This window comes from Ailuropoda melanoleuca, chromosome 4 (assembly GCF_002007445.2).
Source record: "Ailuropoda melanoleuca isolate Jingjing chromosome 4, ASM200744v2, whole genome shotgun sequence".
Classification (NCBI taxonomy): Eukaryota; Metazoa; Chordata; class Mammalia; order Carnivora; family Ursidae; genus Ailuropoda; species Ailuropoda melanoleuca.
In genome coordinates this window covers 5,839,019-5,866,144 of record NC_048221.1, presented here as the reverse complement: position 1 = coordinate 5,866,144, position 27,126 = coordinate 5,839,019, and the positions used below count along the sequence as shown (strand labels likewise).

The 27,126-nt window shown below is 56.5% G+C and overlaps 3 protein-coding genes and 1 long non-coding RNA gene across 5 annotated transcripts; 2 read left to right on the top strand and 2 right to left on the bottom strand.

The window, feature by feature from the left end:
• Positions 1 to 14: 14 nt before the first annotated feature.
• On the bottom strand, positions 15 to 5,545 carry PCP2 (Purkinje cell protein 2). The gene is made up of 5 exons (XM_002921902.4): positions 4,306 to 5,545; positions 1,845 to 1,942; positions 1,191 to 1,305; positions 786 to 910; positions 15 to 134 (listed from the first exon to the last, which is right to left on the bottom strand). Exons 2-5 carry the CDS (start codon positions 1,893 to 1,895, stop codon positions 15 to 17), a joined length of 411 nt encoding a protein of 136 aa, XP_002921948.1. The 5' UTR covers positions 1,896 to 1,942; positions 4,306 to 5,545.
• Positions 5,546 to 5,588: 43 nt separating this feature from the next.
• On the top strand, positions 5,589 to 13,822 carry STXBP2 (syntaxin binding protein 2). Of its 2 annotated transcripts, none has more exons than XM_034657701.1 (19): positions 5,589 to 5,735; positions 6,937 to 6,986; positions 7,274 to 7,355; positions 7,856 to 7,932; positions 8,084 to 8,162; positions 8,243 to 8,346; positions 8,754 to 8,902; positions 9,117 to 9,201; positions 9,288 to 9,418; positions 9,512 to 9,619; positions 9,920 to 9,977; positions 10,126 to 10,191; positions 10,299 to 10,379; positions 10,722 to 10,860; positions 11,381 to 11,490; positions 12,362 to 12,457; positions 13,001 to 13,086; positions 13,204 to 13,361; positions 13,689 to 13,822. In XM_034657701.1, exons 1-19 carry the CDS (start codon positions 5,591 to 5,593, stop codon positions 13,772 to 13,774), a joined length of 1,890 nt encoding a protein of 629 aa, XP_034513592.1. In that variant the 5' UTR covers positions 5,589 to 5,590; the 3' UTR covers positions 13,775 to 13,822. The 2 variants fall into 2 exon arrangements, with proteins under 2 accessions (XP_034513592.1, XP_034513593.1); XM_034657702.1 differs by having other exon boundaries at positions 5,670 to 5,739.
• On the bottom strand, positions 7,856 to 10,724 carry LOC117801839. The gene is made up of 2 exons (XR_004624590.1): positions 9,444 to 10,724; positions 7,856 to 8,418 (listed from the first exon to the last, which is right to left on the bottom strand). It is a non-coding gene; the product is annotated as an uncharacterized LOC117801839 (long non-coding RNA).
• Positions 13,823 to 25,604: 11,782 nt separating the features above from the next.
• Positions 25,605 to 27,015, top strand: RETN (resistin). The gene is made up of 4 exons (XM_034657696.1): positions 25,605 to 25,756; positions 25,934 to 26,061; positions 26,421 to 26,498; positions 26,797 to 27,015. The coding sequence occupies exons 2-4, from the start codon at positions 25,944 to 25,946 to the stop codon at positions 26,931 to 26,933; spliced, it is 333 nt and encodes a 110-aa protein (XP_034513587.1). The 5' UTR covers positions 25,605 to 25,756; positions 25,934 to 25,943; the 3' UTR covers positions 26,934 to 27,015.
• The last annotated feature ends 111 nt before the right edge of the window (positions 27,016 to 27,126 follow it).

Genomic DNA, 27,126 nt, shown 5'->3' with positions numbered 1-27,126 from the left:
GATGGCTCAGGCCCTCAGGGGGCTTGTGTCTGGGGTTGGGGGCTGCTATTCCGACGGAAGCTGAGAGCAGTCGGGTCTTGAGGGGTGAGGAGGGGTTGGGGGCTGAGCGTCCCGGCTCGTTTCTGCACTCCGTCCTGTGGATGAAGAGGGGTCAGCCAAAGGGAGGGACCAAGGGCAGTGCCAGCTGGAGGTGACCCAAACATTGGGAGAGGGTGCCTGTGTCCCACCTCCTGCTGTTTGCCCCTACTATCCCCCTGCTTCTATGTACCTTAGTTACACAACCTTTAGGGTGGTATTTGGGGTCTTGATCAGAACCCAGGCTACGTGTGCATATGTGTGTCATGGACACACACTAGCGTGTGGAGGTGTGTGTCCTGTGCATAAACTCATGTGTCCTTTTCCTCAGAGGGTTTTCCTAGGAAGGGGGTCTGCTCATTCTGTCTTCCCTGAAACCCTGAGACAGGAGGCAGGGGCCGTGAGTTCCAGTCACTGTTCTGACATTAACATGCCCCTGGCCTGACCTTGGGCCCCTCTCGGCCCTGTCTGGGCCTTTGTCCTCCCACCCGAAGTTGGGTATTTGGTTGGCCAGGATCCTGTGACTGGCAGGGACCCTGTGACTGGCAGGGACCCAGGGTGGCACTCTTACCAGGCACTCATGCCTAGGGGGCAAATCGTGGCTAGCCGTGAGGGTGAGGCCCCATTTACTCCTGGCTGGGGGGTGGGAGGCAGGGTCAGAGGGCTTAGCCTAGCAGGTCTCTGCTCAGCCCCAGTGGCACGTCACCTACCTTGGGGCCTATGGGCTGGAAGCCAGGCAGGCTGCTGACTGTCACACGCTGGTCATCCATACGGCGGCCCTGGGTACTGGCCAGCATGTCCATGAGACTGTCCATCTCAGGTGCAGGGCCACTCTCTGCATTAAGCAGAGGCATGTGGGGATGAACATATACACTGCCTCCAGGGAACACAGCCCAGCTGGAGCCGCCAACCCGCTCCTCTGCCCCCATTCATGTTCTCTAGGAAGTGTGCTCGTCTCTCCCATCCCTTGCCCAGTGTTCCCATTTGCGGCTTACTTTCTCAGCCTCTTGCCCACAGGCCCCCCAGATGGCCACTCTCCCTGGATCCCTACGCCCTGCCCCGTTCATGCCCCCAGACATCACACCAGTCCCACACACCCCTGTGCCCGCTCTCACGGCTCTCGGAGGTCGGACCCGGCCCTGCCTGCAGTGGGCACCGCTGCTCCTCCATCCGGTCGCCCTGCACGTGGCTCAGCAGGTTGAAGAAGCCCTCCTGGTCTGGAGAGCCAGCCTGGGGAACAGACACACTCAGTCCAGCTGGCCTCTCAGCTGGGGAACCCCTCCCCTCCCCTCCCCTCCTCGGCTCTCACCATGGTCCCCGCCGATGTGCTGCTGTGCAGAGCTGCTCAGAATGAGACCTGAGCCTCTTTCCCAATCCCAGCCCCTCCTGCCCCAGGGGCCCAGCCAGCAGGGCCACTCCACGTGGTACTGCCTCAAGGGAGAGGCTGCAGGTGCCAACATCCTGACGTCCTAAATTGGGGCCTGACTGCAGGGTGGCCTGGGGGCTGGGACATGAGCCAGGGAAACATACCAGGGGCTGCCCCCAAATCCCAGCATCCCCACCTCACAGGTGTTAGCACTGAGAGCCCTGACCTCTGCCCTGGAGCTGGGTTAGGCACTTGGACCCTCACGCCCACCAACACTTCCTTCGGCCGCAACTGGGTCAGGGGTCCCAGGAGACTTGCTTGCTAATTAGGTGCCCTACAAACTAACTAGTCTTGTCATTCACAGGCCCTTGAGTTGGGGATGTGTGGGGTGGGATCTGCTTACCTTGACGCAGGGGGTCAAGCTCCCGTCCACCTTCTCTTCCTGGTCCATCATTGCCCCCGCGCCCCTCCCCTGGGTCCCGTCCACTTCTCTGCTGGCCTCTGTCCCAGCCCCGTGCCAGAGAAGGCTTTTTAAAAGACTGGGATGTGGAGGGGGGAGTGGATACCCAGCCCCAAATCCCCAGCTCACGCCCCATCTGCTCCCACCCAAGCTTAAGCCCCATAAAGATGATCCAGATAATTGTTTTTGCAGCAGGATGTGGTGCTGCTGTGGGGGTGGGAGACAGGGTGACCTGGGCTTGGACCTTGCCCAGCAGGACTCACTGGGCCCCAAGAACTCTCAGGTGGGGCTCAGCAGCAGGCCAGACCAGTATCCCCACAGTGGAGAATGGGGGCTGGCTGGCCCCGCTGGGAAAGGACAGGCCACCAGGGCAGCTTGGGCGGGGTCTGTAGCCCTCTGGTGAGAAGCATTGCGGGATGGTCTCACCCTGCTGGAAAGGCAGTTGCCATCCGCAGGCGGGAGGGGAAGAAGCTGCATGTGAGGACCACAGAGGCACCACCAGGCTGACTAGCTCCATCTCGGCCTCCTGGCCACCCCTCCTACTCACTGTCCCTGGGTCTGGTTGCCCACCACAGCCCTAAGACAAGAAGGTCTGGGGTTTCCTTTTTTCCTTTTTTTTTTTTTTAAGCTTTTATTTATTTGAAAGAGAGAGCATGGGGGGGGCGGAGGGAGAGGGAGAAGCACACTTTCCACTGAGCAGGGAGCCCAAAGTGGGGCTCGATCCGAGGACCTGGAATCATGACCTGAGCCAAGGGCAGACGCTTAACCGACTGAGCCACCCAGGCGTCCCAAGAAGGTCTGGAATTTCCTGTCCTGCCACCAGTGCCTGGTTGAGCTTTCTCCTGAGACCTGTCATCTCAGTACCTGGGGATGGGAGGCAAGAAGGAGAGTCCCTGCCCCCTGCCCCAAGCAGCTATAGCCTTCTTTCAGTGCCCTGGGAGAGGGGGCCACTGGGAGGATCCCACTGGCACCCCATCCCCTACCCAAGATGCCTTTCTAGAAATGAGTTAAAACCTCTTCTCAGAGTAAATGGGCCACAGTGTCACCACACCTGCCTAAGCACAGAGATTGGTCCTCTTCCCCAGGCAACAGTTCCCCGTCCAGAGCCCCCACCTACACCCTGTCCACAGCCCCGACTCCTCAATACCAAAGGGACACCCTGCTCTTCCGAGGATGTACTGGTTTCCTGGAGCTGCCTTAAAGTCACAAGCTGGGTGGCTTAGCGCAGTAGACGATTGTCACACAGTTCTGGAGGCCAGAGCCAGAAGTTGGGGTGTTGGCAGTGCCATGCCGTCAGACCAGTGGGGGAGGGCCCTTCCTTTCCCCTCCCTGGTTCCTCGCAGTTACAGGCAGCCCTCGGTGCTCCTTGGCTGTTCGCTGCAGTATTTCAACCTCTGCCTCTGTCGTCATGTGACATTCCTCTGTGTCCCTGTCTTCACATGGCCATCACAAGACATGGAAACCAGTCATGTTGCGTTTGAGCCTCATGCTACTGCAGCCTGACCTCTTAACTAACCTCATCTACGACTCTATTTCCAAATAAGGTCGCGATCTCAGGTTCCAGAGCTTAGGCCTTCAACCTGTCTTAGGGGAGGGTGGGCAGGATACCATCCAGCCATTAAGAGCAGAAGACCCTAGTCACCCTCACAGAGTATAGCGGGGGATGGTAGGCCTTCCGATCACCCCGCAGGGGACAGACTGAGAAGCTAGAGGGGGTCTCCCAGCCTCCCAGCTCCTCCCTTTGCCCCTGCAATCCATCCTTCCCCTCCAGGAGCTGCAGCGATTCCCTTCCTTCCCCTGCTCAGAACTCTCCCTTGGCCCCCATTGCCCTCAGGAGAAAACTCAAACACCGTGGAGTAATGGAATGTTTAAAAACTGGGGATGGGCGCCTGGGTGGCACAGCGGTTAAGTGTCTGCCTTCAGCTCAGGGCGTGATCCTGGCGTTATGGGATCGAGCCCCACATCAGGCTCCTCTGCTATGAGCCTGCTTCTTCCTCTCCCACTCCCCCTGCTTGTGTTCCCTCTCTCGTTGGCTGTCTCTATCTCTGTCAAATAAATAAATAAAATCTTTAAAAAAAAAAAACTGGGGATGGATGCACAACTCTGAACATGCTGAAAGGCATTGAATTGTACACTCTCAGCGAGTGAACTGTATGGTTTGTGAATTATATCTCAATAAAACTATGAAGAAAAAACAAGAAAGGAATGGAGGGAGGGAGAAGGAAAATGGAAGAAAACCCCTAAATCCTACCTAGAATAGCCAGCCATCCTGGTTTGTCCAAGGCTCTCAGTTTTAGCACAGAAGTCCTGTGTCCTGGGAACCTCTCAATCCCAGGCAAACTGGCCTAGGTCAGTCCCACTTTGTCCCATAGAGGTCTGGCCTCTGCAGCCCCTCCAAGCTCACCTCACTTGCTCCGCTTCTCCAGCCACATCCCCTCCTTCTCTCTGCCTGGATCGCTGCGTGGCTGCTGCTTGATATTGTTCAGGTTAAATCTAAACGTCACCCTGTCAGGCTCCCCCTCTGGTACCACACACAATAAACCACCACGCCCACACGTGGCACGTGCTCTCACATCACTGTTTATTTCCATTAGAGCTGAATTGATCATTTTCTCTCCCCCTTCCATTTAACCTTAAGTGCCACATGGCAGACCTGGTTTTCTTCACTGTTGCCTGTCCCAGGTAAGTGGCCAAGGGCCAGGCACCAGACCAATTCCTTTTTTTTTTTTTTAAGACTTTATTTATTTATTTGAGAGAGAAAGAGCATGAGCCGGGGGAGAGGCAGAAGCAGCAGATCCCCCCGCTGAGCAGAGAGCCTCATGTGGGGCTCCATCCCAGGACCCTGGGATCATGACCGAAGTTGAAGGCAGGCACTTCACCGACTGAGCCACCCAGGCGCCCCATCCAGACCAATTCTTAATAAACGTGGCCAAATGAAGGAACCAGTTCTGGATTCTGCTTTCACACACGGGCATCCCACTTGAAATACGGGACCTGCTTGAGCAGGCCATGAACCTTCAAGTCAAGCATGAACTGAGTGTGTGTGTAAGTGTAGGGGTTGAGCATGCCGCTAAGCCCACGAGTTCATCAGCGGACGAATGTGATTATCAGCCTATGAGGGTGTGTGTGCACCCGGTGTGGGCAAGGCTCTGACGAATGGTGCTGCTGGGACAGTCCTGGTTCAGATCCCAGCAGGCCATTTCATCATGTGGCCTTAAACAGGGGCCCTGCTGAGCCGCGGTTTGGTTGTCTATACGCACTCGCTGTCAGGGGTTCTCGGGGGATTGAGTGAGAATCTGACACAGGTCCTTGGCACACAGTAGGTGCTGGCTTAGCTTCAACCCTCCCTCCAGGCTTCCTCGTGAGTTGATCAAATGTTGTCCAGCCTGCTGCTACGCTCTGGGAAACAGAAAGTAAGTAGGTCACGGGTTTATGGCCCCGCGGCCCGGATGGGCACACAGCATCCGTCAGCCAGGGAGAAACTTCTGGCGGGGTGGTGGCTGTGTCTGGGGAAGATGAAAGGGTTGTGCCCCGCGATCCCACCTGCTCGCTGCACGCAAGCAGGGAAGGTGTGTCTGAGCTCACGTCTGTGTGTCGTCGGGGTGCCCCTCCAGCGACTCCGCACCCGTCTGCGTGGACACACCCGCCCTCCCACTCTGCGAGGGACACATCTTCCTCTCCGAGGACCGATGGGGGAGGAGCCAGCTCCGCGGGGCGGGGTCCAGGTGGCTGACGCGCGGGGCCACGCCCCCACCTTGGGACAGACCCGGAAGCGGTGGCGGCGCCCCTGGGGGAAGATGGCGCCCTCGGGGCTGAAGGCGGTGGTGGGGGAAAGTGAGTGCGTCTCCTGGGGGGCGGGGGCCAGAGGGTGCACGAATCCTGGGACCCCGGCGGCGGGGATTTGGCGGCCGGGCTGGGCGTCGAGCACCTGATCCTCGAAGGGGTGGGCGGGGCTTGGTCCCGCTGGACGTCCCGGCTCTCCCGTGCCGGAGCGAAACAAAGTTGGGGGACTGGACTCCGGGGACCCAAGGGGATCGGTCTAGGGCTGGCGTAGGCGGGTGCCAGGGCTTGCACTCCTGGACCCCCTAGGGTGCCGGCAGAGAGAGGGCACAGCTGGACGCCCATACTGCCGGTTCTCTGAGCCTGGCAGAGTCCCGGGGGGCTGGACTCTTGGACTGGGGCCCGGACTGGGTGCGCCGGTCAACTACCCAAGGTGGTGTGAGAGCTCGGGGGATGTGGTCAGGCCAATGTCCAGGCCCAGGGGTGCGGGACACCTTCCTTCTTGCCGGGTCCCCACGAAACTCATGCAGCCTGAGGACTCGGGCGTCTAGGCCGCGTGGGTCGGGGCTCTTGCGAGAGGGGTGGAGGTCGCCCCTTCCCCCATCTCGGGTAGTTCCGGTCGCAGCACCTCCTTCCTTCTGCTTCCGCCCTGGCGGTCCTGATAAGAGTGGACATGACACTCTGGGTGGGCGGGGCCACTCTGTCCCTTCTGCCTCCTTCCTCCGCAAGGCAGGGCAGACTATGGCTCAAACCCCTAGCACCCCAACCCAAAACGGAGCCTCATACACAGGGGTTAATGGGGAGAAGCCAGGCCCACCTCAAAGCAGGGAGTCAGGGGGCCTTGCAGGTAAACTGATGGAGGTCCGGGGGGAGGAGGGTCTGGCTTCAACGTTCCCACCAGGAGAACTCGAGGTTGCAGATGGCGAGGCTGAGAGCTGGGCTCTGGAGGGAGGTAGACCTATATGTGAGCTCTGGCTTTTCAGTTATTCATTCATCCAAAGCGTATATTGAGTGGCTATTTAAGCCCCAGGCATTTAGCCATTTAGGGCTGAGGATGCTGAGGCTAGTCACTTGTCCTCTCTGAACCCGTTCCCCTGTCTGTAAATTGGGGGTGACACTAGGGATGACCTCACAAGACTGATGAGAGAAGTAAACAGTAGTGAAGTTGGAGACCCAGCCCCAAGGCCCAGAAGGCTTGGGGGCATGTTGGGGCCAGAGAATCCAATATCCTGAGCCCACCCTACCTTCCCTGCAGAAATTCTGAGCGGAGTCATTCGGAGTGTCAAAAAGGATGGGGAGTGGAAGGTATGGGGTTGGCAGAATGCCTTGTCCAGACTCATGTGGGGGGCCTGAATGTGGAACCCATAAGAACTCCCTGAGGAAGGGTGCTGGTCCATGGTGGGGGGGAGGGGGGGTTTGGGTGGGTCGGTCTGGGACAGGGTGGGGGCAGGTGGGGGTCCTGGGTCCTCCCATCCAGCCAGCTCTTGAAGCTATCAGTCCTGCCTGCCACCCCAGCCCCACCTCGGGGGCAGCTGTAGCCTCTCCTGCCCACTCATCTGTCCATCAGTCTGTCTGTCCATCCATCTGGGCAGGTACTCATCATGGACCATCCAAGCATGCGCATCTTGTCCTCCTGCTGCAAAATGTCAGACATCCTGGCTGAGGGCATTACTAGTGAGTGGACACCCCCACCCCATGCTGCCCAGATGGGACCTGAATATGGGGTCCCCTAAAACTGTCCAGAACTCCCCAATACTCAGGTCCCCATATATACAGCCCTTCCTTCTCCTGAGTGTGGGAGCCTGGGATGGGCGGGTCTCCCATGCGGGTCTCCCCAGCTGCAACTTCCCGACTATGTAACCCCTGTGTGTAGAACCCCATGTAGGATTCCCAGAGTGAACTCAGTGTGAGACCTCCCAGAATATGTAACTCTCTATGGGGGACCCCTAGGGGGTGTGGCTGTGAACTTGAATGTGCAGAACCCTGCCCGTGTAACTCTTAGCTGTGTGCCCCATGGGCGGGTACCTCCCCTTAGGCACCCGAGGGTGTACAGCTCCCTAGCTGGCCCTAGCATCCAACCCTCTTGCCCAGTGTCCAACTTTCCAAGTCTGAGATTCTCCGTGATCCCTGGCCTCAATGCCACCTACATACAGCCCTTTCTCTGTTCCTACTAGTTGTTGAAGACATCAACAAACGACGAGAACCCATCCCCAGTTTGGAGGCCATTTATTTGCTCAGCCCCACGGAGAAGGTGCCTGCGTGAATTTGTGTGTGTGTGTCTACGTGTGTATGCATGCCTCTGCATGTGTGCACATGTTTGGGGGGGCAGACAGGGGCTGGGAGGCTGGGGCAGGGCTCTGGAGGTGCAGGGCCAGGCTTGGACAATGGCGTGCCTCCCTCAGTCAGTGCAGGCCCTGATAGCAGACTTCCGGGGGACTCCGACCTTCACCTACAAAGCAGCACATGTCTTCTTCACCGACAGTGAGTGAAGCGAGCTGGGGGGATGGGGGGGTCGGGGCGTGGGGTCACTCTGGCCTGATGCCCCCTCTTGCCCACCCCAGCCTGCCCCGAGCCCCTGTTCAGTGAGCTGGGCCGCTCCCGTCTAGCCAAGGTGGTGAAGACGCTGAAAGAGATCCACCTGGCCTTCCTCCCCTACGAGGCCCAGGTACAGCCCAGGCTAGTCCAGGGTGGGGGGTGGTCCGTGACCAAACGTCCTGGGTTCCCGCAGAAACAGACACTGAAACGAGTAAAGGGGACATCAGGTTGGAAAGGAAAGCAGCCAGCACAGAGGGTCATGAGTTCTTCCCGCGTAGGCACCTGGAATTCTGTCCCCCTGGGCAAGTGCAAGGGGCAGCATAGAGACACCTCTGAGGTGTTCTGCCCCGGGGCTGGGGGCTGGGGTGTTTCTCCACATCCTTCAGGCATCAGTTGGAAGTGGCCTGGGCCTGCCTTCTGGATGGCGTGGCAGGCTCCAGAGCCCGGGGGAAGCTCCAGGGAGCGGCAGGAGCTAGAGACCGCACGATGGCCAGGGACACACCCAGAGTGGTGGCCTTGGCACTTATGCCCTCCCAGGTGTTCTCCCTGGATGCCCCCCACAGCACCTACAACCTCTACTGCCCCTTCCGGGTGGGGGAGCGGGCGCGGCAGATCGAGGCACTGGCTCAGCAGATCGCCACACTGTGCGCCACCCTGCAGGAGTACCCGGCCATCCGCTACCGCAAGTGGGGACCCCACCCCAATGCCGCCCCCCACCTTGACCCCAAACTGCCTGCAGCCTTTGACCTCACTTTTGACCCCAGTCCTGGTCCTCACCCTGGTCCCAGCTCCCATCCCTAACCCCATCCTTGGAGTTGTGTGTGCCTTAGCTTACCGTGTGTGCCTGGCCCTCCCCAACCCCACTCCTGAGGCCCCCATGTCTGCCCACCCCACTCCCAGGGGCCCAGAGGTCACGGCGCAGCTGGCCCACGCCGTCCTGGCCAAGCTGAACGCCTTCAAGGCAGACAATCCCAGTCTGGGTGAGGTAAGGGGGCCTGCCGGGGAGGTGGGGGGTGAAGCCACGACCAAGGAAGGACAGGGTCAATGTCCTCATCCCTGCCAACCCCCCAGGGCCCTGAAAAAACCCGCTCACAGCTGCTCATCATGGATCGGGGCTCGGACCCTGTGTCGCCGCTGCTGCATGAGCTCACCTTCCAGGCCATGGCCTATGACCTGCTGAACATCGAACAGGACACATACAAGTAGGCGGAGCCCAGGAACACTCACCACCCCCCCCAATCAGCTCCTGGGTCCCTGGTTGTCGGCTGGTTGCCTTGACCCTCCGTCTCCCGCAGGTACGAGACCACGGGGCTGAGCGAGGCCCGTGAGAAGGCTGTGCTGCTGGACGAGGACGATGACCTGTGGGTGGAGCTGCGGCACTTGCACATCGCCGACGTGTCCAAGTGCGTGCGCGCGCCGGGTGCCAGGGAGTGGACCGCTCCGCAGGTGGTCCCCATGCATCCCCAGTCTGTCCTCTCCCCCTGCTGTGGGCCATGTAGGTGGTCTTTGGCTCTGGGTGAGCACCCCAGTACAAGCCACACCCCTCACCCAGGCTCCTCGGTGCGGGCTTGCCCATGGCCTGGTACAGGGACTCGTGTGTCCCCTGGCTCCCACCCCCGGGCTCTGTGACCCCTTCCCCCCCCACTGCAGTCAAACCTTGGCACCAGTTCCCAACCCCACCCCTGCCCACTCTTCACCGCCAGGAGGGTCACGGAGCTTCTGAAGACGTTCTGTGAGAGCAAGAGGCTGACCACTGACAAGGTAGGGGCAGGCCTGCGTCAGGAGGGGCAGCTGGCCAGGAGAGGCCCCTGCCCCCATAGAGCGGGGGCAGGGCCACAGTCCGGTTGCAGAGCCTGGAGTCCGGAGCTGGGGTGGGCAGGGCTGGGCCTCACGGCCTCCCTGTCCCCAGGCCAACATCAAAGACCTGTCCCACATCCTGAAAAAGATGCCTCAGTACCAGAAGGAGCTGAACAAGGTGAGCATGGGCGGGGAACCTGGCACCGCCCCCCCCGCCCCGCCCCACACCACTGCGCCAGGCTCTTGGCTTGGACTCAGTCTGTTACCCCAACTCCCGCCCCGCAGTATTCTACACACCTGCATTTAGCCGACGACTGCATGAAGCACTTCAAGGGTTCGGTGGAGAAGCTGTGCGGTGTGGAGCAGGTGGGGGCGGGCCTGGGACGGGGGTGGGGCCCCAGAGAGCCGGACCTGTAGAGGGGGCTGGGTCTGCAGGGGAGGGGCCTTGTAGAGGTGCGGCCGGTGCCTGGGGAGAGGCGGTCCTGGGACGGGGGTGCGGTCTATGGCAGGGGCAGGTCCATAGAGAGGTGGGACCCGGATAAGGGGTGGGACCTGGGGAGAGGTGGGGCCTTGAGAGGGGCGGGGCCTGTTGATGGACAGGGACGAAACCTTCAGAGACCTGACAGTAGGAGGAAGCGGGGCCCCAAGGTCCTGTCAAGGACCCTGGGGTGGCCTAGCTCTGGAATCGCCCGACTCCCCGCCCCGCAGGACTTGGCCATGGGCTCAGACGCAGAAGGTGAGAAGATCAAGGACGCCATGAAGCTGATGGTGCCCGTGCTGCTGGATGCGGCGGTGCCAGCCTATGACAAGATCCGGGTGCTGTTGCTGTACACTCTCCTACGGAACGGTGGGTTGGGGGCATGGGAAGGCCCCGGATACCCCCGTTCACGGGGGTCTGCAGTGAGCCTGGGACTCAACCACCCCATGATTTTCCTGACCTTGGGATGCCCTCACTCAACGGGCACACCAGATCCCACAGATATCCCCGTCTCGAATCTGGGAACCCCCCTCCCTTGACCTGGGGGAACTGTCATTGATATGACGGCTCTGCTGACATAGGGACCCCCAAATCTATGACTCTTCCAAACTTGGCCCCGTCAACTAATTCCAGATCCCCATCTATCCCCTCTGATATCGCCATCCAGAATTCTAGCATCCTCCTCACACCTGCCCCAGTGGCCCCCTTGGTCCTGAGCAGCCCCCCCCACATCACAGTCTTGGGACCTCCTTTCACCACCCCCAACCCCCTTCACCCAGGAACCCCATGGCCACCTTCCGAGGCTACCTTCAGAGAGGGCCACCCCGCCCTCTCTGAGCCAGCCCCCCTGAGACTCCCATCCACAGAAGCCCCCGTCTTCCTCCTCCAGGTGTGAGTGAGGAGAATCTGGCCAAGCTGATCCAGCATGCCAACGTGCAGGCACACAGCAGCCTCATCCGGAACCTGGAGCAGCTGGGGGGCACAGTCACCAACCCTGGGGTATGCTGGCAGCAAGCTGTAGGGTCAGAGACTGGGCGGAAGGCAAATGTGGGCATGGGGGGGTGCCTAGGAGGGTCAGAGCCTGGGGCCTGGGAGGCTGGGGAGCTGGGGCATTCGGGGCATGGTGGGGCTCTTGGAGGGCAGGGGTTCTGTGCAGGATCAGGTCTGGGGACCAGAGGGCACTACAGCTGTCCCCAGTCATGGGTCACATGAGAAGCAGGGGTGAGGCGTAGCCAGAGCTGTGGTCCTGGTGATGGTGCAGTGGGCAGGGGGGGTGTGTGGCCAAAGTCCCAGGTGGTGGACAGCAGGGTCACCGGCACACGGTCAACTGTGGGCTCCTGGAGGACTTGGAGCCCCCCCCAAACACACCCTAACCTTTGCTTAGCTGTCGGCTTCGCCGCTCCTGTCTCTCTCTGGCCCTGTGTGTCCCACTCCCCTGACCCTGCCTGCACTGCCGGGGCGACTCTCCCATCCCCCTCACCTGTCCCTCATCTCTCTCCCAGCCCCCTGTCTGTCACCCTGTCTCCCACCTCCTGGTTCCCGGTTCCCGTTTCTCCTTGCCCTTCAGCCTCTGTTCCCACCTGTCTGTCATCATCCTCGTCTTTCTCTTTGCCACACAGCTTGGTCTCATTGGCTCTGTATCTCTCTCTCCTTCTCTTTCCCTGTCCTCTCCCTCTCCCTCTTTCTCCCTCTCCCCCTCCCAGCCCTCTCTCTCTCCTTCTCTCTCCTTCTTCCCTCTCTCTCTGCTCCTCTGTTCCATTTCTCCATCTTTTTCTGCAACCCTTCCCCCAAGCCAGGTGAGCTCCCAGCCCCACCTGTGACCCACCTCCTTCTCTCCCACTCCCACCCCCCCCCAACACCCCGCCTGTAGGGCTCTGGGACCTCAAGCCGGCTAGAGCGGAGGGAGCGCTTGGAGCCCACCTATCAGCTGTCCCGCTGGACCCCAGTCATCAAGGATGTGATGGAGGTACCGCTGGTGGGGCCCCACCTCCCCCTGCGTACCCCCGCGCCCCGCGCCAAGTCCTGCCCTGATCTAGGCGGTGGCTCAGTCTTCTTCATGTCATGGCGCTAAGCCTCAGGGCTTAAGGGAAAATCCCTCATTATGGGCATCCCCCTGGCATCTGATCTGCTGTGCCGGGGGGTGCCCCAAGCCAACACACTGGGACAGCAGGGGGGGCACCTCGAGGGGGAGCCTCATTTCCTGTCCAACCACTGGCCCCTTCCTTTGTTCTCCTCTGTTCTTTTCCCCTGCTGCCCCTACCCCCCCCCAGAGAAATCCCCTTTTTCCCCCTTTGCCCTCCCCACCACCAGCCCCTGCCCATCCTGGGAGCCCAAAGCAGCAACAGCCAAAAGGACCAGGCCAGGGGCCCGGCCTCCTGGCTTCCTGCCTGCCGTTCTTCTGGCACTTCTACCCACCTGGGGGCCCAGCAACCTGCCCCTCCCATCCCCGTGGACCCTGGATGCCCCGTCACCTGAGGCTGCTCTCCTGATTCTCCTCTCTGGCTCCCAGGATGCTGTCGAGGACCGGCTGGACCGAAAGCTGTGGCCCTTCGTGTCCGCCCCCGGCCCCACGTCCAGCTCCCAGGCTGCTGTCAGGTGAGGGCCCAGGGGACGCCCCCTGCCCACACCCAGGCTCATGTGAGGTGAGGGGTGTGGCGGCGGTAGAGGAGAGTCTCCTGCCCGGCCTGACCTCTGCCCGCCTCCCCTGCCCAGTGCTCGTTTCGGCCACTGGCACAAGAACAAGGCCGGCGTGGAGACGCGGGCAGGGCCCCGGCTCATCATCTACATCCTGGGCGGCGTGGCAATGTCGGAGATGAGGGCCGCCTACGAGGTGACCAGAGCCACCGATGGCAAGTGGGAGGTGCTCATTGGTGAGAAGCCGGGACTGGGGTCCCTGGGTGCTGGGGCTGGACTCCTAGGTGCTTTGGAGGGTCGGGCTGGCAGGAGACTCCCTGTTGGGTCCCCCAAACCTGGAGCCTGTGTAGGGCCTGTGTCTGGGAGCTCAGGGTGAGGAGCTGGAAACTGACTTTCCGAGGGGCTGGGGTTCCCTGGGAAGGGGTCCCCTGGGGGCTGGACCCCTATGTTCCTAAGGAGTCTAGACTCCGGAGTCCTCAGAGGCAGGGCCTGCTTTCCCAGGGACCTCAGCTGGAGGTCCCAAGGTGGCGGCCCCACCCCCCCAACCCTCCCCTGCTGCCCAGGTTCCTCGCACATCCTCACCCCGACCCGCTTCCTGGATGACCTCAAGACACTGGACCAGAAGCTGGAGGACATTGCCTTGCCCTGACCTGCCCCCTCCCTTCCCAGAGAAATAAACTCCTCCCTTCTCTTTGCCCGCCAGTGCCCGCCTCGCCTTCTTTCTGAGGGAGCTGTCCTGGGCCAGCCTCCTGTGGGCCCTCCTCCCTGACCTGCGCCTCCGGACCCACTCGTGTCCTGCCAGGGGGCATCTTAAGCCGAGGCGAAGGTTCAGATTTGGGCTTGGTTTGAACACTGGCTCCAGGACTAGCTGTAAGGTCTTGGCCGGCATCCTGGTTTCTCCATCCATGCAAACCATGGGGCCGGTCATGGCAGCCGCTTTGCGGAGGAGATAGAGACCACTCCAGAAAGCTGAGGGTGCGAGGGCATGACAGCTGCTGTCCTCCACTTGGCAGCTGTGATGGGCCTGTTAGTATTAACAAGCAGAACGGAGCCGGTATCCTGCCCCCCCAACTCCAGGAACTGTATGAAGGGCCCCGGAGCCATACTCGGCCAGGGGTCCTCTCCAGCTCCCGGGATCAGAGTCTGCTTTTGTGCGAAGACAGGCACACAGCACACCATGCCCAGTTCCCACCCACCCCAGAGCGTTAGAACTCTCCCGGCTCATCCTCGCCCCCCCCCCCGTGTGCCCCACCCCCAGGGTGTTCACAGGGGCTCTCGACTGCAGGACATGTCAGAGGGTGTATGAGCGTGCTGGGGCTGGGTGACTTAACGGCAGAGATGTGTTCTCCCACAGTCCTGGGGGCTGGAAGTCCAAGGTCAAGGTGGCAGCAGGGTTGGTTCCTCCTGAGGCCTCTCACCGTGGCGGGTGGAAGCCGAGATGCCTGCCATCTTTTCCTGTGTCCTCATGTGGCTGTCCCTCTGCACGTCTGTGTCCTAATCCCCTCTTAGAAGGACACCAGTCATGTTGGATTAAGTCCCACCCTAATGACCTCCTTTTAACTTAATTATCTTGTAAAAAGAATATCTCCAAATACAGTCACATTCTGAGGCGCTGGGGGTTGGGACTTCCACATGAATTTGGAGGGGGGATACAATTTAGCCTGTAACACGCAGCTTAAAAGAAGATATGAATCTCACAGTGTGAGTAAGACACGATGACCGTTCTCTCTCTGTGGGGCACAGATACAGAGCCAGGCGGACAGCAGCAGAGGGGGCTGTGGGAGGCCAGAGGATACCCTCATCTATCCAGTCTGGGGGTAGTCAAGGAAGGCTTCCTGGAGGAGGGCAAGTCTGAGTTGAGAATGAAAAGAGGAGTCAGGGAAGGTGGGGAGGGCATAGTGGAAGCAAAGTCAAGAGAGTGAGATGGAGCAGAAAGGCTATTGAGGGGCAGTAAGATCTGGGAACCACAAAGCGCCTGAGGGCCTAGGTGAGCTTGTGGCCCCTGTTGGTGCCGCGCCCGCCGTGGAAACTACAGAAGGGATCTGAGCAAGGGCAGGCGGGGCCCACATTTAACGCAGGCAAAGAGGTGGTGCTGGGAGGGGCTCCAGTGGGTGGGTGGGTAAGCTGGGTATAGCGCCCCCCCCCCCGCGCCCCGTGGAGCACTACTTATTCCCATAACATCAGCTCAGGGGATGTGGCCCACCCAAGGCTGGGACCAGGAGGGCACGGGCGTAGACAGGACACGCAGGACCCCTCCTCACCGGCCAGGGAGGATATGGCCCTGACTGAAGTCACCTCTCCTTTTAAGAATTCAGGGAAATCTAAGGACACTTTTCCCGGGAAAATCGCACACGCAGTTTTGCAGGCGGCGCCCTGGAGAAGGGCTAAACACTCTGACTCAGCAAGTCTGCTTCTAGGATTTACGCGAAACTCCTACTGGGCAGAAAGCTGAATGTGCAAGGTCGCCGAGGGGGTGGGTGGGGTTCCCCGGCCCCCGACCCCTGAGATCCCCGCCCGGGATTCGCGGCTCCCCGTCCGGCCCCGGCAGGGAGGCCTTTTAACTGGCCGGAGACGGGGCGGGAAGGTGGTGGTTCTAAAGTTTACCACTGAAACTCGCCTCGCTGGAAAGCCGCGCTCGGCCCCCCGGGCCCTCTTACGGAGGTAAACACTGTGAGCACCAGGGGGCGCTGTGGCCCAAGTTTCCGGTATCTTGGCTGCTTCACGTCCGTACCTGGAGCCGGGATGACCCTAACTGGAAACTCTAAGTAGGTCAGCGGTTCCTCCGCTCTTCTCTGCGGCAACAAGACTCCGTTGCCTCTGCCCTTTATTTACGCCGAGGTGGTGTTGTAGCTTGTCCGAGTTAAGGACATTTTGATTCAACAGATATTCACGGACCCCTATGGGCCACAGCGGCCAGCAGGGTCAGGCATCACGCCAATCCCTCCGCATGCATTACTGAGACTTCTCGAAACCCTCCTATGGGAATGAAATCCAATCTCCCGCTCCCTGTGTGTTACAAAGTCCCTCTGCAAGTCCATTCCCCACTGGCTCCCTCAGACATAGCTGCTGTCTCTTAAACACACCACTCCGTTTCAGCCACAGGACCTTTGCGCCTGCTGTTCTCATTGCCTACAATGCTCTTCCCCCAAATCTTATCCTCCCTCCTTCCCGTTTTAGCTCAAATGTCACCGTGCTTTATTTCTTCAGCACATCTATCCCGACTTGGTGTGTTTTCTTTGGGGTTCTCTTCCTGTCCTGGGGAATGGCCCCATTCTGGATTTGGCTGGCTGCTTCTTTGTGACCCTATATAACTTGTTCTTAGAATCTGTCCCCACCATCCCCACCATGCTGTTTCCTCGGGTCAACAGGTGGTTAGCACTACCTGGACCAGGTAGTGGTCAGAACAATCTCTCACCGGTGGGCCTGGGTACCGTCTGTTGCATCTTCTCAGGGGCTCCATAACGTCGTGGTGCTACAATTCATCTGTGGGTTGGTGGGAGTGGGGCAGGTGTCCCCCGGTCCCCACCAAATCTCCACCTAAAGGTGTTAGCAGCCATCAAGTCTCAATGCCTGGACCCATTCTCTCCTGAAGATTGTTTCCAACGTTATTAAGCCTTCCACTGGCATTAGCTGGGATCCTTCTCGAATGACCTGTCCCTCGGCAACTAGTTGGACTGTACAGAAAGTAACCCTGATACATTTTCTTCGGTGTTATCTGCAGGATCCCCAGGAGGCAGCAGGATATATGAGTTTATCAGGGGGGTCTGGGGTGGAGACAGACCTCAGGGTGACCAGTGGTCACATTGTAAGCATATAGGAAGCATCCAGGAAACTCTGGCTGCCATAATGATAATCATCATCATAATATATTATGGATATAATAATAACATTATTAGTAGTATTTGACACTCCAATGGGGTCCGGCCCCGGGCGGGCTAAGAAGGAGGGCCCCCCAAAGCGGCAAAAAGGATATCTCAGGCTCACATCAGCACTTCGGAGGGTCGGAGGGCACGTCCCCAGGAGAAGTGAGGTCCGATGGTTTCAGGATCAGGAATGCATTAGAGTGGGAGTTCTCCCCCCATGCTGTGCAGGGGGCCTATTCTAGAATAATCTCTCATCCAAGTCACTGGAGGGAAAGGTTTGTGGTCTGGAACTTCCTCCCCTGAACAAATGTGAGGCTCCAGGGCACACCAGAGCTGCCAGCTGGGCAGGAGGGGTGAAAGTGGGGATCCTGGCAGAGGAAAGGGCAGAGGAAGGCGTGCCTGAAGCCTTCAACTTGGGAGGCAGGGGCTTCCTGGCCTCACGGCAGGGACAGGAAGTGAGTGTGACTCAGCAAGCCAAGGAAAGCTCCAGCAAGGAGAACAGGGCAGGGAGGCTGTCAGCTCCAGGGGAACCCAGACAGTGCAGAGGCAAAGCAAGCTTCCCTTTTTTTGTTTTTCTAAAGTTACTCAAAATCTTCAAACACCAGTTAACCAACAGCTGCCAAGAATATTGTGAAAAGGCCCCTGGAGTGAAGAAATTGCCCAGCGAGTGGGAAGGCTCTGCTCCAGGGGGGCCAGAGCTGGAGTCCCCAGGGCTGGGGCGCTGGGGGGAGGGAACAGGACAGGAAGAGGAGGTCCTGGCTGGGGCTCCCCCGCCCTCCAGTGACCACAGTTCTTTGTGAGACCACTGGGAGTCTTGGTCCCTGTCGGTGGTCTGGCCGGGGAAATTCTGGGAAAATGCTGGTGAGGAAAGGTGACATCTCTGCAGCATTCGTTCTGTGTGGTGCCCCGTTCTGCATGTTCTCTGCAGATGCATGGGAGTAAGTCAGAAGGAGAAAGACAAACACTGTATGATTTCCCTTATATGTGAAATCCATGTCCCTGCTCGTTAATTGAAATACAATTGATATGTAACATTGTGTCAGTGTAAGGGGTACAATGTAGTGATTCGACCTATGAATATATTGCAAAATGATTTCTACAATAAGGTTAGTTAACACATCCATCCCCTCATAGAGTTACCGTGTGTGTGTGGGGTGTGTGTGTGTGTGTGTGTGTGTGTGTGTGGTGAGAACCTTTACAATCTACTCTCAGCAACTTTCAGATATACGGTGCAATAGTGCTGTGATCACCCCTGTGTACACGAGATTCCCCAGAACTTACTCATCGTCTAGCTGGAAGTTGGGACCTTTGGACAACCTTCCCGTATGTCTCCACCCCGCCCCTTGGCAACCACGGACCTCTGTTTCTATAAGGTTTTTGGGTGGTTTTGTTTGTTTTAAAGATGTTATTTATTTTAGAGAGAGAGAGGGAGAGAGCAGGGGGGAAGGGGCAGAGTGAGAGGGAGAAAGAGTCTTAAGTTGACTCTGACCTGAGCCTGAAGTGGAATTCGAACCCAGGACCCTGAGATCATGACCGAAGCCAAAACTAAGACTCAGATGCTCGATCAACTGTGACACCCAGGTGCCCTGGTATTAATTAATTAATTAATTATCGTAATCTCTACACCCAATGTGGGGCTTGAACTTACGACCCCAAGATGAAGTGTCACATGCTCTTCCAACTGAGCTGGTCAGGACCCCGAGTTTGTCTGTTTAAGATTGGTATGTGGAATCTAAAAAAGCCAAGCTGGCCCCTGGGGGGCTCAGTCAGTTAAGCTTCTGCCTTCGGCTCAGGTCATGATCCCTCGGTCATGAGATCAAGCCCCATGTCATAGGACTCCCTGCTCCTTGGGGAGCCTGCTTCTCCTTCTGCCCCTCCCCCTGCTCATGCTCAATCTCTCTCTCAAATACATAAATAAAATCTTTAAAAAAATTAAAAAATGAAAAAGCCAAGCTGGGTGGAAGGGGTTTCCACAAAACTCTTCCCACCCCTCCCCTTACCTTGCCCTCCATGCTTCCCACCCTGGTCCATGTACTGCTCACCCCAGGGTTTTGGGGGGAAATGCCTTGGTTAAAAGGGAAGACTTTGGGGGCGCCTGGGTGGCACAGCGGTTAGGCGTCTGCCTTCGGCTCAGGGCGTGATCCCAGCGTTATGGGATCGAGCCCCACATCGGGCTCCTCTGCTATGAGCCTGCTTTTTCCTCTCCCACTCCCCCTGCTTGTGTTCCCTCTCTCGCTAGCTGTCTCTATCTCTGTCAAACAAATAAATAAAATCTTTAAAAAAAAAAAAAAGGGAAGACTTTGGCATTGGACACATCTGGGTGAAATCTCCCCTTTGACAGTGAGCCAACCTCACCCAGCGTCAGTTTTCCCATCTGTAAAACTGTACCCAGATGTTTGGGGAACTGGGGAGATGGTGCTCGGTGCACCGGAGAGCGCTGGGATTTGTGGTGGAGGCTGGGCTGTGGGGAAGGGTCAGTTTTACCCCAGGAAGCCAGATGCCACCTCCCCTCTATCCCCTTTTATTCCCAGTTCCTCAGTTGGTGGGGAGGGTGCTGGTTACTTCATACCCACCCCCACTTCTTGATTACTCCCTGTGAGTAGGAATACCTGGAAACATTTCTTTTATAAACTTCTGTATTCTTTGAATTCCTTTTTAAAGAGGGACATTTTGAAAAAAGATTTTATTTATTTATTTGAGAGAGAGAGACAGAGATAGGCAGAGATAGTACTAGCGGGGAGAGGGAGAAGCAGGCTACCCGCTGAGCAGGGAACCTGTTGCAGGATTCAATCCCAGGACCCTGGGATCACGACCGGAGCTGAAGGCAGGCGCTTAACCAACTGAGCCACCCACGTGCTCCAAAATGTCCCTATTTAGGGGTGCCTGGATGGCTCAGTCGGTTAAGCATCTGTCTTCAGCTCAGTCATGGATCCCAGGGTCCTGGGATTGAGCCTGCTTCTCCCTCTGCTCCTCCCCGCCCTGTCCCCTCCCCTCCCCCTCCTCATGCTCTCTCTCTCTCTCTCAAATAAATAAATAAAATATTTTTAAAAAAGGGGGGGCATTTTGTTTCTGTCATTTCTTTAACAGAAAAAGGAAAGCTGTAGGAATATTCTCAAAACAATGTCACTTTTATTTTTTTTCTTTTTATTTATTTATTTTTAAAGATTTTATTTATTTATTCGACAGAGATAGAGACAGCCAGCGAGAGAGGGAACACAAGCAGGGGGAGTGGGAGAGGAAGAAGCAGGCTCATAGCGGAGGAGGCTGATGTGGGGCTCGATCCCAGGACGCTGGGATCACGCCCTGAGCTGAAGGCAGACGCTTAACCACTGTGCCACCCAGGCACCCCCTTTCTTTTTATTTTTTAAGTAGAGCTGGGACAGTGCTGTGGCCATACAGAGAGCGGTCCCCCCCATCCGCCACACACTTCTTGGGGCTCAAAGGTGCAGGTCCTTGAGCCAGGCCATTGGGGTTCAAATCCCAGCTCCTCCACCAACTTGCTGTGTGACCCCAGAGAAGTCACTTAGCCTCTCTGGGCCTCAACAACTCCTTTTGTAGAGATAATAATCATATCTCCCTGACTGGGTGGTGGTCATATGTATAAATTGCTCAACAAACAGTAGATATGATCATCTCAGAGCACCCCAAGGAGCCCCCAAGTGAAAGATATTCTGTAAGGAGTCCAGAGGCTGAAGGAACCCAGGGACACCGAGAGGAGAGAGTGGGTCTCTGCGAAGGGGAATCTCAGGTAGTTGACACTGGAAGTCTCCATGCTCTTTACCACCTAACCTTCAGGCTCTCACTGTTCCTGGCCCCAAGGCACAACCTGGCGCCATCAGGTCTTGCCGGAGCCACGGCCTGTCCTCTCCCCACCTCTGCAGCTGGCAGCTAGCTGCTCAGACTGCCCTTCGGCCAGGCAGATCCCCCCCAGGTCAGAAGAGCTTCTAAATGAAGGCAGGCTTGCCAGCTTTTGCTAAGGAAAGCGGGCAGGGTTCCAAGTGTTTTGCTTTTCTTTGTCGTTCATGTGGAACAGGAAGCAAGTGTCAGTGATTCTCTTCTGATTCGGCCAAGCCCTGTCATCTCAAGTCTGTTAACAGGATGGTCGGCAAGTTTTACCTAATGAGGCAAGTAACTCAGATTACTTTGGGAGGTCAGTTTCCCAGGCCCTCTTTGTTCAAATAACCCTTCAAGGACAGGTGTGCAGTAACAGAGGCAGGAATAAGCTGGTAAGAGTTGTGAATATTCCCCAGGTCGGCTGGGCCACGCAGGAAGACGGGTGGTACAGAGCAGCAAAATCCTCTGTGTGGCTTCAGGACAGTTTTCCTTTTTTTTTATTTTTTTATTTTTTTAAGATTTTGTTTATTTGAGAGAGAGAATGAGCAAGAGAGAGAGCAGAGCACAACAGGGAGAGGGAGGAACAGACTCCCTGCTGAGCAGGATGCCCGATGCGGGNGAGCCCGATATGGGACTTGATCCCAGGAACCTGGGATCATGACCTGAGCTGAAGGCAGACTCCTAACCAACTGAGCCACCCAGGTGTCCAGACACAGTTTTCCTTAAGATCTTTGGGAAACTCCTTTTTTTCCCCAACTATCATTTAAGTTATAAGTACTGGGTGGTGATAATCACACCACTCTATGCATTTGTCAAAAGTCATAGAACTCAGTAAAAAGAGTGAATTTTACTTGATGTAAATGACACTTCATCTTTTAAAAAACACAATACTTGGGAGGCACTTGGGTGACTCAGTCTGCTGAACGGGCGACCTTTGATTTGGGCTCAGGTCATGATCTCAGGGTCCTCGGATGGAGCCCCATGTCTGGCTCTGCACTGGGCGTGGAGCCTGCCTAAGATTCCCTCTCCCCTTCCCCACCTCGCATGCATATGCGCTCTCTCTCTCTCTAAAAAACAAAACAAAACAAAAACAAAAAACTGAAAAGACAATACTTGGGAAAAACAAAACATTCATGCAGCATGCAGGCATATCCATTGTCAAAATGCATCTAACTGAACACTTAAGATAGATGCATTCTACTTAATGAAAATTATACCTCAATGAAATTGATTGTAAAAGAAGTGACTGCCCTATCGTATGCTTTATTTTTTTATTTTTTTATTTTTTTAAAGATTTTATTTACTTATTTGAGAAAGAGAGACAGTGAGAGAACAGAGCGGGGAGGAGAGTGGGGAGCAGACTCCCTGCTGAGCAGGATGCCCGATGCGGGGGCGGGGGGGGGGGCTTGATCCCAGGNGGATGCCCGATGCGGGGGCGGGGGGGGGCTTGATCCCAGGATCCTGGGATCACAACCTGAGCCAAAGGCATAACCTCAACCGATTGAGCCACCCAGGTGCCCCCCTATTGTATGGTTTAAAGACCTGGCTCTGAAATTTTACTTGATAACATTTGATGCAAAATTGAGACCACTAGACCTCAGTGTCACCGACAGAAATCAGGGGGAATGAAAATGAAAAATTTTTTTTAAGTTTATTTTTTTTAGCCATCTCTACACCCAGTGTGGGGCTAGAACTCACGACTCGGAGATCAATTGTAGCATGCTCTTTTGAATGGACCAGCCAGGCGCCCCCAAAATGTTTTATTTTCTTCAAAGAGAATGAAAGGGCATGTGGCCCTTTCCTGCTACTTAACCAAGGGTTTTTGTTTTTTTTTTCTCTTTTCTTTTTTTAATCAGAGAGAGAGAAAGTGAGCACGAGCAGGGGGAGTGGCAGGCAGAAGGAGAAGCAGGCTCCCCGCTGAGCAAGAAGCCTGATGTGGGACTTGATCCGAGGACCTTAGGATCATGACCTGAGTTGAAGGCAGATGCTTAACTGGCTGAGCCACCAAGCTGGCCCCCCCCCTTTTTTTTTAATCAGAGAGAGAGAGAGAGAGAAAAACCAAGGGTTTTCAAACTAAGTCCCCAGGGAATCCTAGGGGTTCCACAACGCCCCCTGCTTTTCACCCAACCTGTAGGCAGAGCTGCCCACTTCTGTGCCCCCAGAAGCTTTTATCTGAAAAGTTCTGAGACTAAAGGGTTTGAAGGATGAGAGCTCTCAAAAAAATGACCCTTGCTGTGTCCCGAGCTACCTTGTGTCCAAGCCGTGTCTGGGGGTCTTCAAGGAAGGGAGCCTGTGACATTTGTGTATGCCAACCAGGCTCTCTGCCCTCCTACCCACTGATTTTCTTTCAGTTCCTCAAAGCTGGTGTGCGCTGTCCTTCCCTGGGGCCTTGGAACATGCAGTTCCTTCCACCCAGATTGCCCTCCCTGACTGGTTCTCCTGCTTAACTCTTGCTCACCCTCTGGCTTCCGCTCAGCCCTCTCTTCCTCCATAGAAACTCCCTGGATTCTTCCATGGGGGGCTTCATTCTTCTGTCAGAAATTCTTCCAGAACTGGGTTCCTCTCTTTTGGGGCAGAGATGACTGCTGGGGTGTGAGGCTAACTGAGCGCTCCCTTGGTGTCTGTCTTTGTGTGACAGACAGAGCAAAGTGCGTGAGTGCTGGGGGGTTCCCTTGCTCCCCACCACATGCACAGTGCATAGCATGCATCTTGCACATAGTAAGTGCTCAGTAAATATTGCCTACACTTTGGCCCTGTGTACATGGTTGTATTTACATAGGGTTTTCACACACACAGGTCACTTTTACTGAAATAGAGCATGCATAAAGAAAAGTGTGAGGATGTAAGCGTACGCTCAAATTTTTATAGCTTCCCACTTTCCCTCACTCCCCAGGAAACTTCCATCCCCATCTCCAACAGCATAGATTAGTTGTGCTTTTATTTTTCTTTTCTTTTCTTTTCTTTTTTTGAGAGAGAGAGAGCGAGCAGGTGTGTGTGTGGAATGGGGAGAGGGGTGGTGCAGAGGGAGAGGAAGAGAATCCCAAGCAGGCTTCACACCCAGTGCGGAGCTGGACGCAGGACTCGATCTCACGACCCTGAGCGAAAATTGAGAGTGGGACGCTCAATCGACCGAGGCACCCAGGCACCCTGCCCCGGTCCTTTTTAATGAATGGATTTGTGCAGTATGTTCTTTTCTGCGTCTGGATTCTTTCTCACAATTGTGTTGGTGAGAATCATCCAGACTGTTGCATGTAGCTGCAATTCGATACATTGTAATCTCTCATTCACACTCATTGCTATTGACCAGGGGTGTGCAAATTATTATTATTTTTTTCCTGGAGAGGGCCAGATGGTAGCCGGGTTCACCTCTGCAGGGCAAAGTCTCTGTCACTGACCTAGGAAAGCAGCCTCAGACCATCTAGAAAAAAACTGGGCGTGGCTATGCGCCAAGAACACTTTATTTATGGGCACTGGGATTTCAATTTCATATGTCACTGTTAACATTTTTTTTCCCAATGATTTCAAAATATGCGAACTTTTTGTCATCTCCTCGAAGAGTTAAGCACAGAATTGCTTTATGATCCAACAATCGGAACTCCTGGATATGTACCCAAAAGGACTGAAAGCAGGGATTCAGAGATGCTCAGAGATGCTCGTACATTCCACGGCTTACAGGGGCATCGTTGACAAGAGGTGGAAACAACAAAGTGAGTTGCAACTAAGAGATGAATGGATAAACAAAATGTGTGTCCCTACAATGGAATATTTGCCGTAAAAAGGGATGAAGTTTGGCCCCATGCCACAACATGGATGAATCTTGAAAACATTTATGCTAAGTGAAAAAAGACAGACACAAAAGGATAAGTGTTGTGTGATTCCATTTACTTGAGGTGTGAACAGTCAAAGTCATAGAGACAGAAAGTAGATGGTGGGAGCCAGGGGGTCCGGCAAGGGGGATAGGGAGTTAGTGTTTCGTGGGGACAGAGTTTCAGTTTGGGAAGATGAGAAAGTTCTGGAGGTGGATGGTGGGAATGGTTGCACAACAATGTCAGAGTATTCAATGCCACTGGACTGTACACTTAAAAAATGGTTAAAACAGGGACATCTGGGTGGCTCAGTCAGCTAAGCATCTGCCTTCAGCTCAGGTCATGATCTCAGGGTCCTGGGATCGGGACCCCCATCGGGTTCTGTGCTCATCGGGGAGTCTGCTTCTCCCTCTGCCCTTCCCCACCCCTTGTTAGCTCTCTCTGTCCCAAATAAATAAATAAATAAATAAAATCTTTTTAAAAAAACGGTTAAAATGGTAAGTTTAATGTGAAATGGATTTTGCCACAATTTAAAAAATCCGTTTAATTAAAAACAAAAATGAAAATGTAAAAACCATTCTTGGCTCATGGGTTGCACAGAAATAGACAGTGGACCAGATTTGTCCCATGGGCTGCAAGCTTGCCACCCTCTGTTGCAGACTGTTCCATTGAAGGAAAAAAGAAAACATGATTTTATCCATTCTATTGTTGATAGGCATCTGGGTGTGAACATGGTATGCAGTTCTCACACAGGGATTATTTTGGTCCTGCTTACATTCCCCACCCCTGCGTGCAAACTCCTGTTTCTTTGCCTGTCCCTGGGACAAGGGCTTCTGGAATCATCCCCCAGGCACTACCTCCTGGACCAGTCCCAGCCCGGATGTGAGAAGGGTGGGCTCTTGAATGGGGAAACAGTGGCAGGGAAGGGGGGGCAGAGCTTCCTGTCCCTGGGCCCCTAGAGTCTGCCCTGGGGGCTTCCTCTTGGCCCCGGATGTGGGATGGGAGGGCCAGGGGGGCAAGACGCTCAGCCAGGACAGGAAGCTCCACATCCAGAAGCCTTAAAGAAGGAGATGTGGCAGCGGCATGAAATCAGTGCCTGAGATCTGGCCTGCTGAGTCCATCCGGAGGGTAAGTGATAGTGCTTCTGCTCAGCCCAGAACCCCAGCCCCAGGGGGCCGTGGCAAAGCTGGGACTCCAGCCCCGTCCCCCACAGGGACCCAGGATCCCATATCCCCCCCCACTGCTCTAGAGGCCTGACCCTCCCCAGATGAGAAGGGACTGACTGCTGTGGGCTCCCTCTTGCAGCACCTGCAGGATGAAGGCTCTCCCCCTCCTCCTCCTCCCGGTCCTGGGGCTGCTGGCATGGGGCAAGTCTCTGTGTCCAGTGGATGAAGCCATCCATGAGAAGATCCGGGACGGTGCCGGACCCTTAAGTGAGGACCCTCACTTCCACCCTCTAATTCCTGACATGGAGCAGCCATCAAGCCAGCCCCAAGCAGAACCAAACCTCCACCCCAAACCCCACCCGACCCCAGTCCCCATCCAGTTCCACTTTTGGCAGAAGTTCCGAACCCTCCTTCCTCTAAAGCACCCATCTCAAGACAGAACCTGGGAGATGATGAGCTCCCCACTTCAAGGGCTCTCCACCAGGGCCTGGCCCACCTGGGCCTTTCTCAGAAGAGTTTTCTTGAGCTCCTATCTCCAAACCACCAGGGCCAAGGCCACATGAGAATGGAGGAGGGGCAGCTTAGTCTCCGGGCTTCCCTCCTCCCTTCCCACCTCTCTTTCGCAGTTCTTGAGACAATGAGGAACTTTGTCCTGAGCTGCCGGACTGTCACCTCCAGGGGGGACCTGGCCACCTGCCCCGCAGGTGAGTACAGAAGTCCTTTTCCAGGCTCTCACTACTGCTCCCAGTACCCAGGAACCCCATCCCCTAAGTCCAGACTCTATTTCTTGAGTCAACTTCCCCAGAGTTCTGGTCTGCAGCCCCAGGCTTCCCCCCGCCCCACCTCCGGGGCTGCATTTCCTCCGGACCCTGGAGTCCAGGCCCCCAGCCGCCAGCCTCCCTGCCGCCCACGCCCCTGGTGTTGGGGCTCCCAGCTTCCCCCCAGACCCTCAGGCCCATAGCCTCCCGCTCGGGTCCAAACTCCCTCCGCTTCCGTCCGCAGGCTTCGCCGTCACCGCCTGTACTTGTGGCTCCGCCTGTGGCTCGTGGGACGTGCGCGCCGAGACCACATGTCACTGCCAGTGCGCGGGCATGGACTGGACCGGAGCTCGCTGCTGCCGCGCGCAGCCCACCGCCTGAGGTCCCCGGGGGCGCGGGGCGGGCGTGGGGGCGTGACCAGGCCTCGGAGGGGCGGGGCTGGAAATAAACCCAGAGAAGATGATTCTGAGGGTCGGGGCGCTGCGCTGTCTTTTGTGGGGGGTGGGGGACTAAGCTTACGTCTCCGAAAAGAGCGGGGACGCAGACGCTGGAGGGAGGCGGTGGCGGGGCGCGG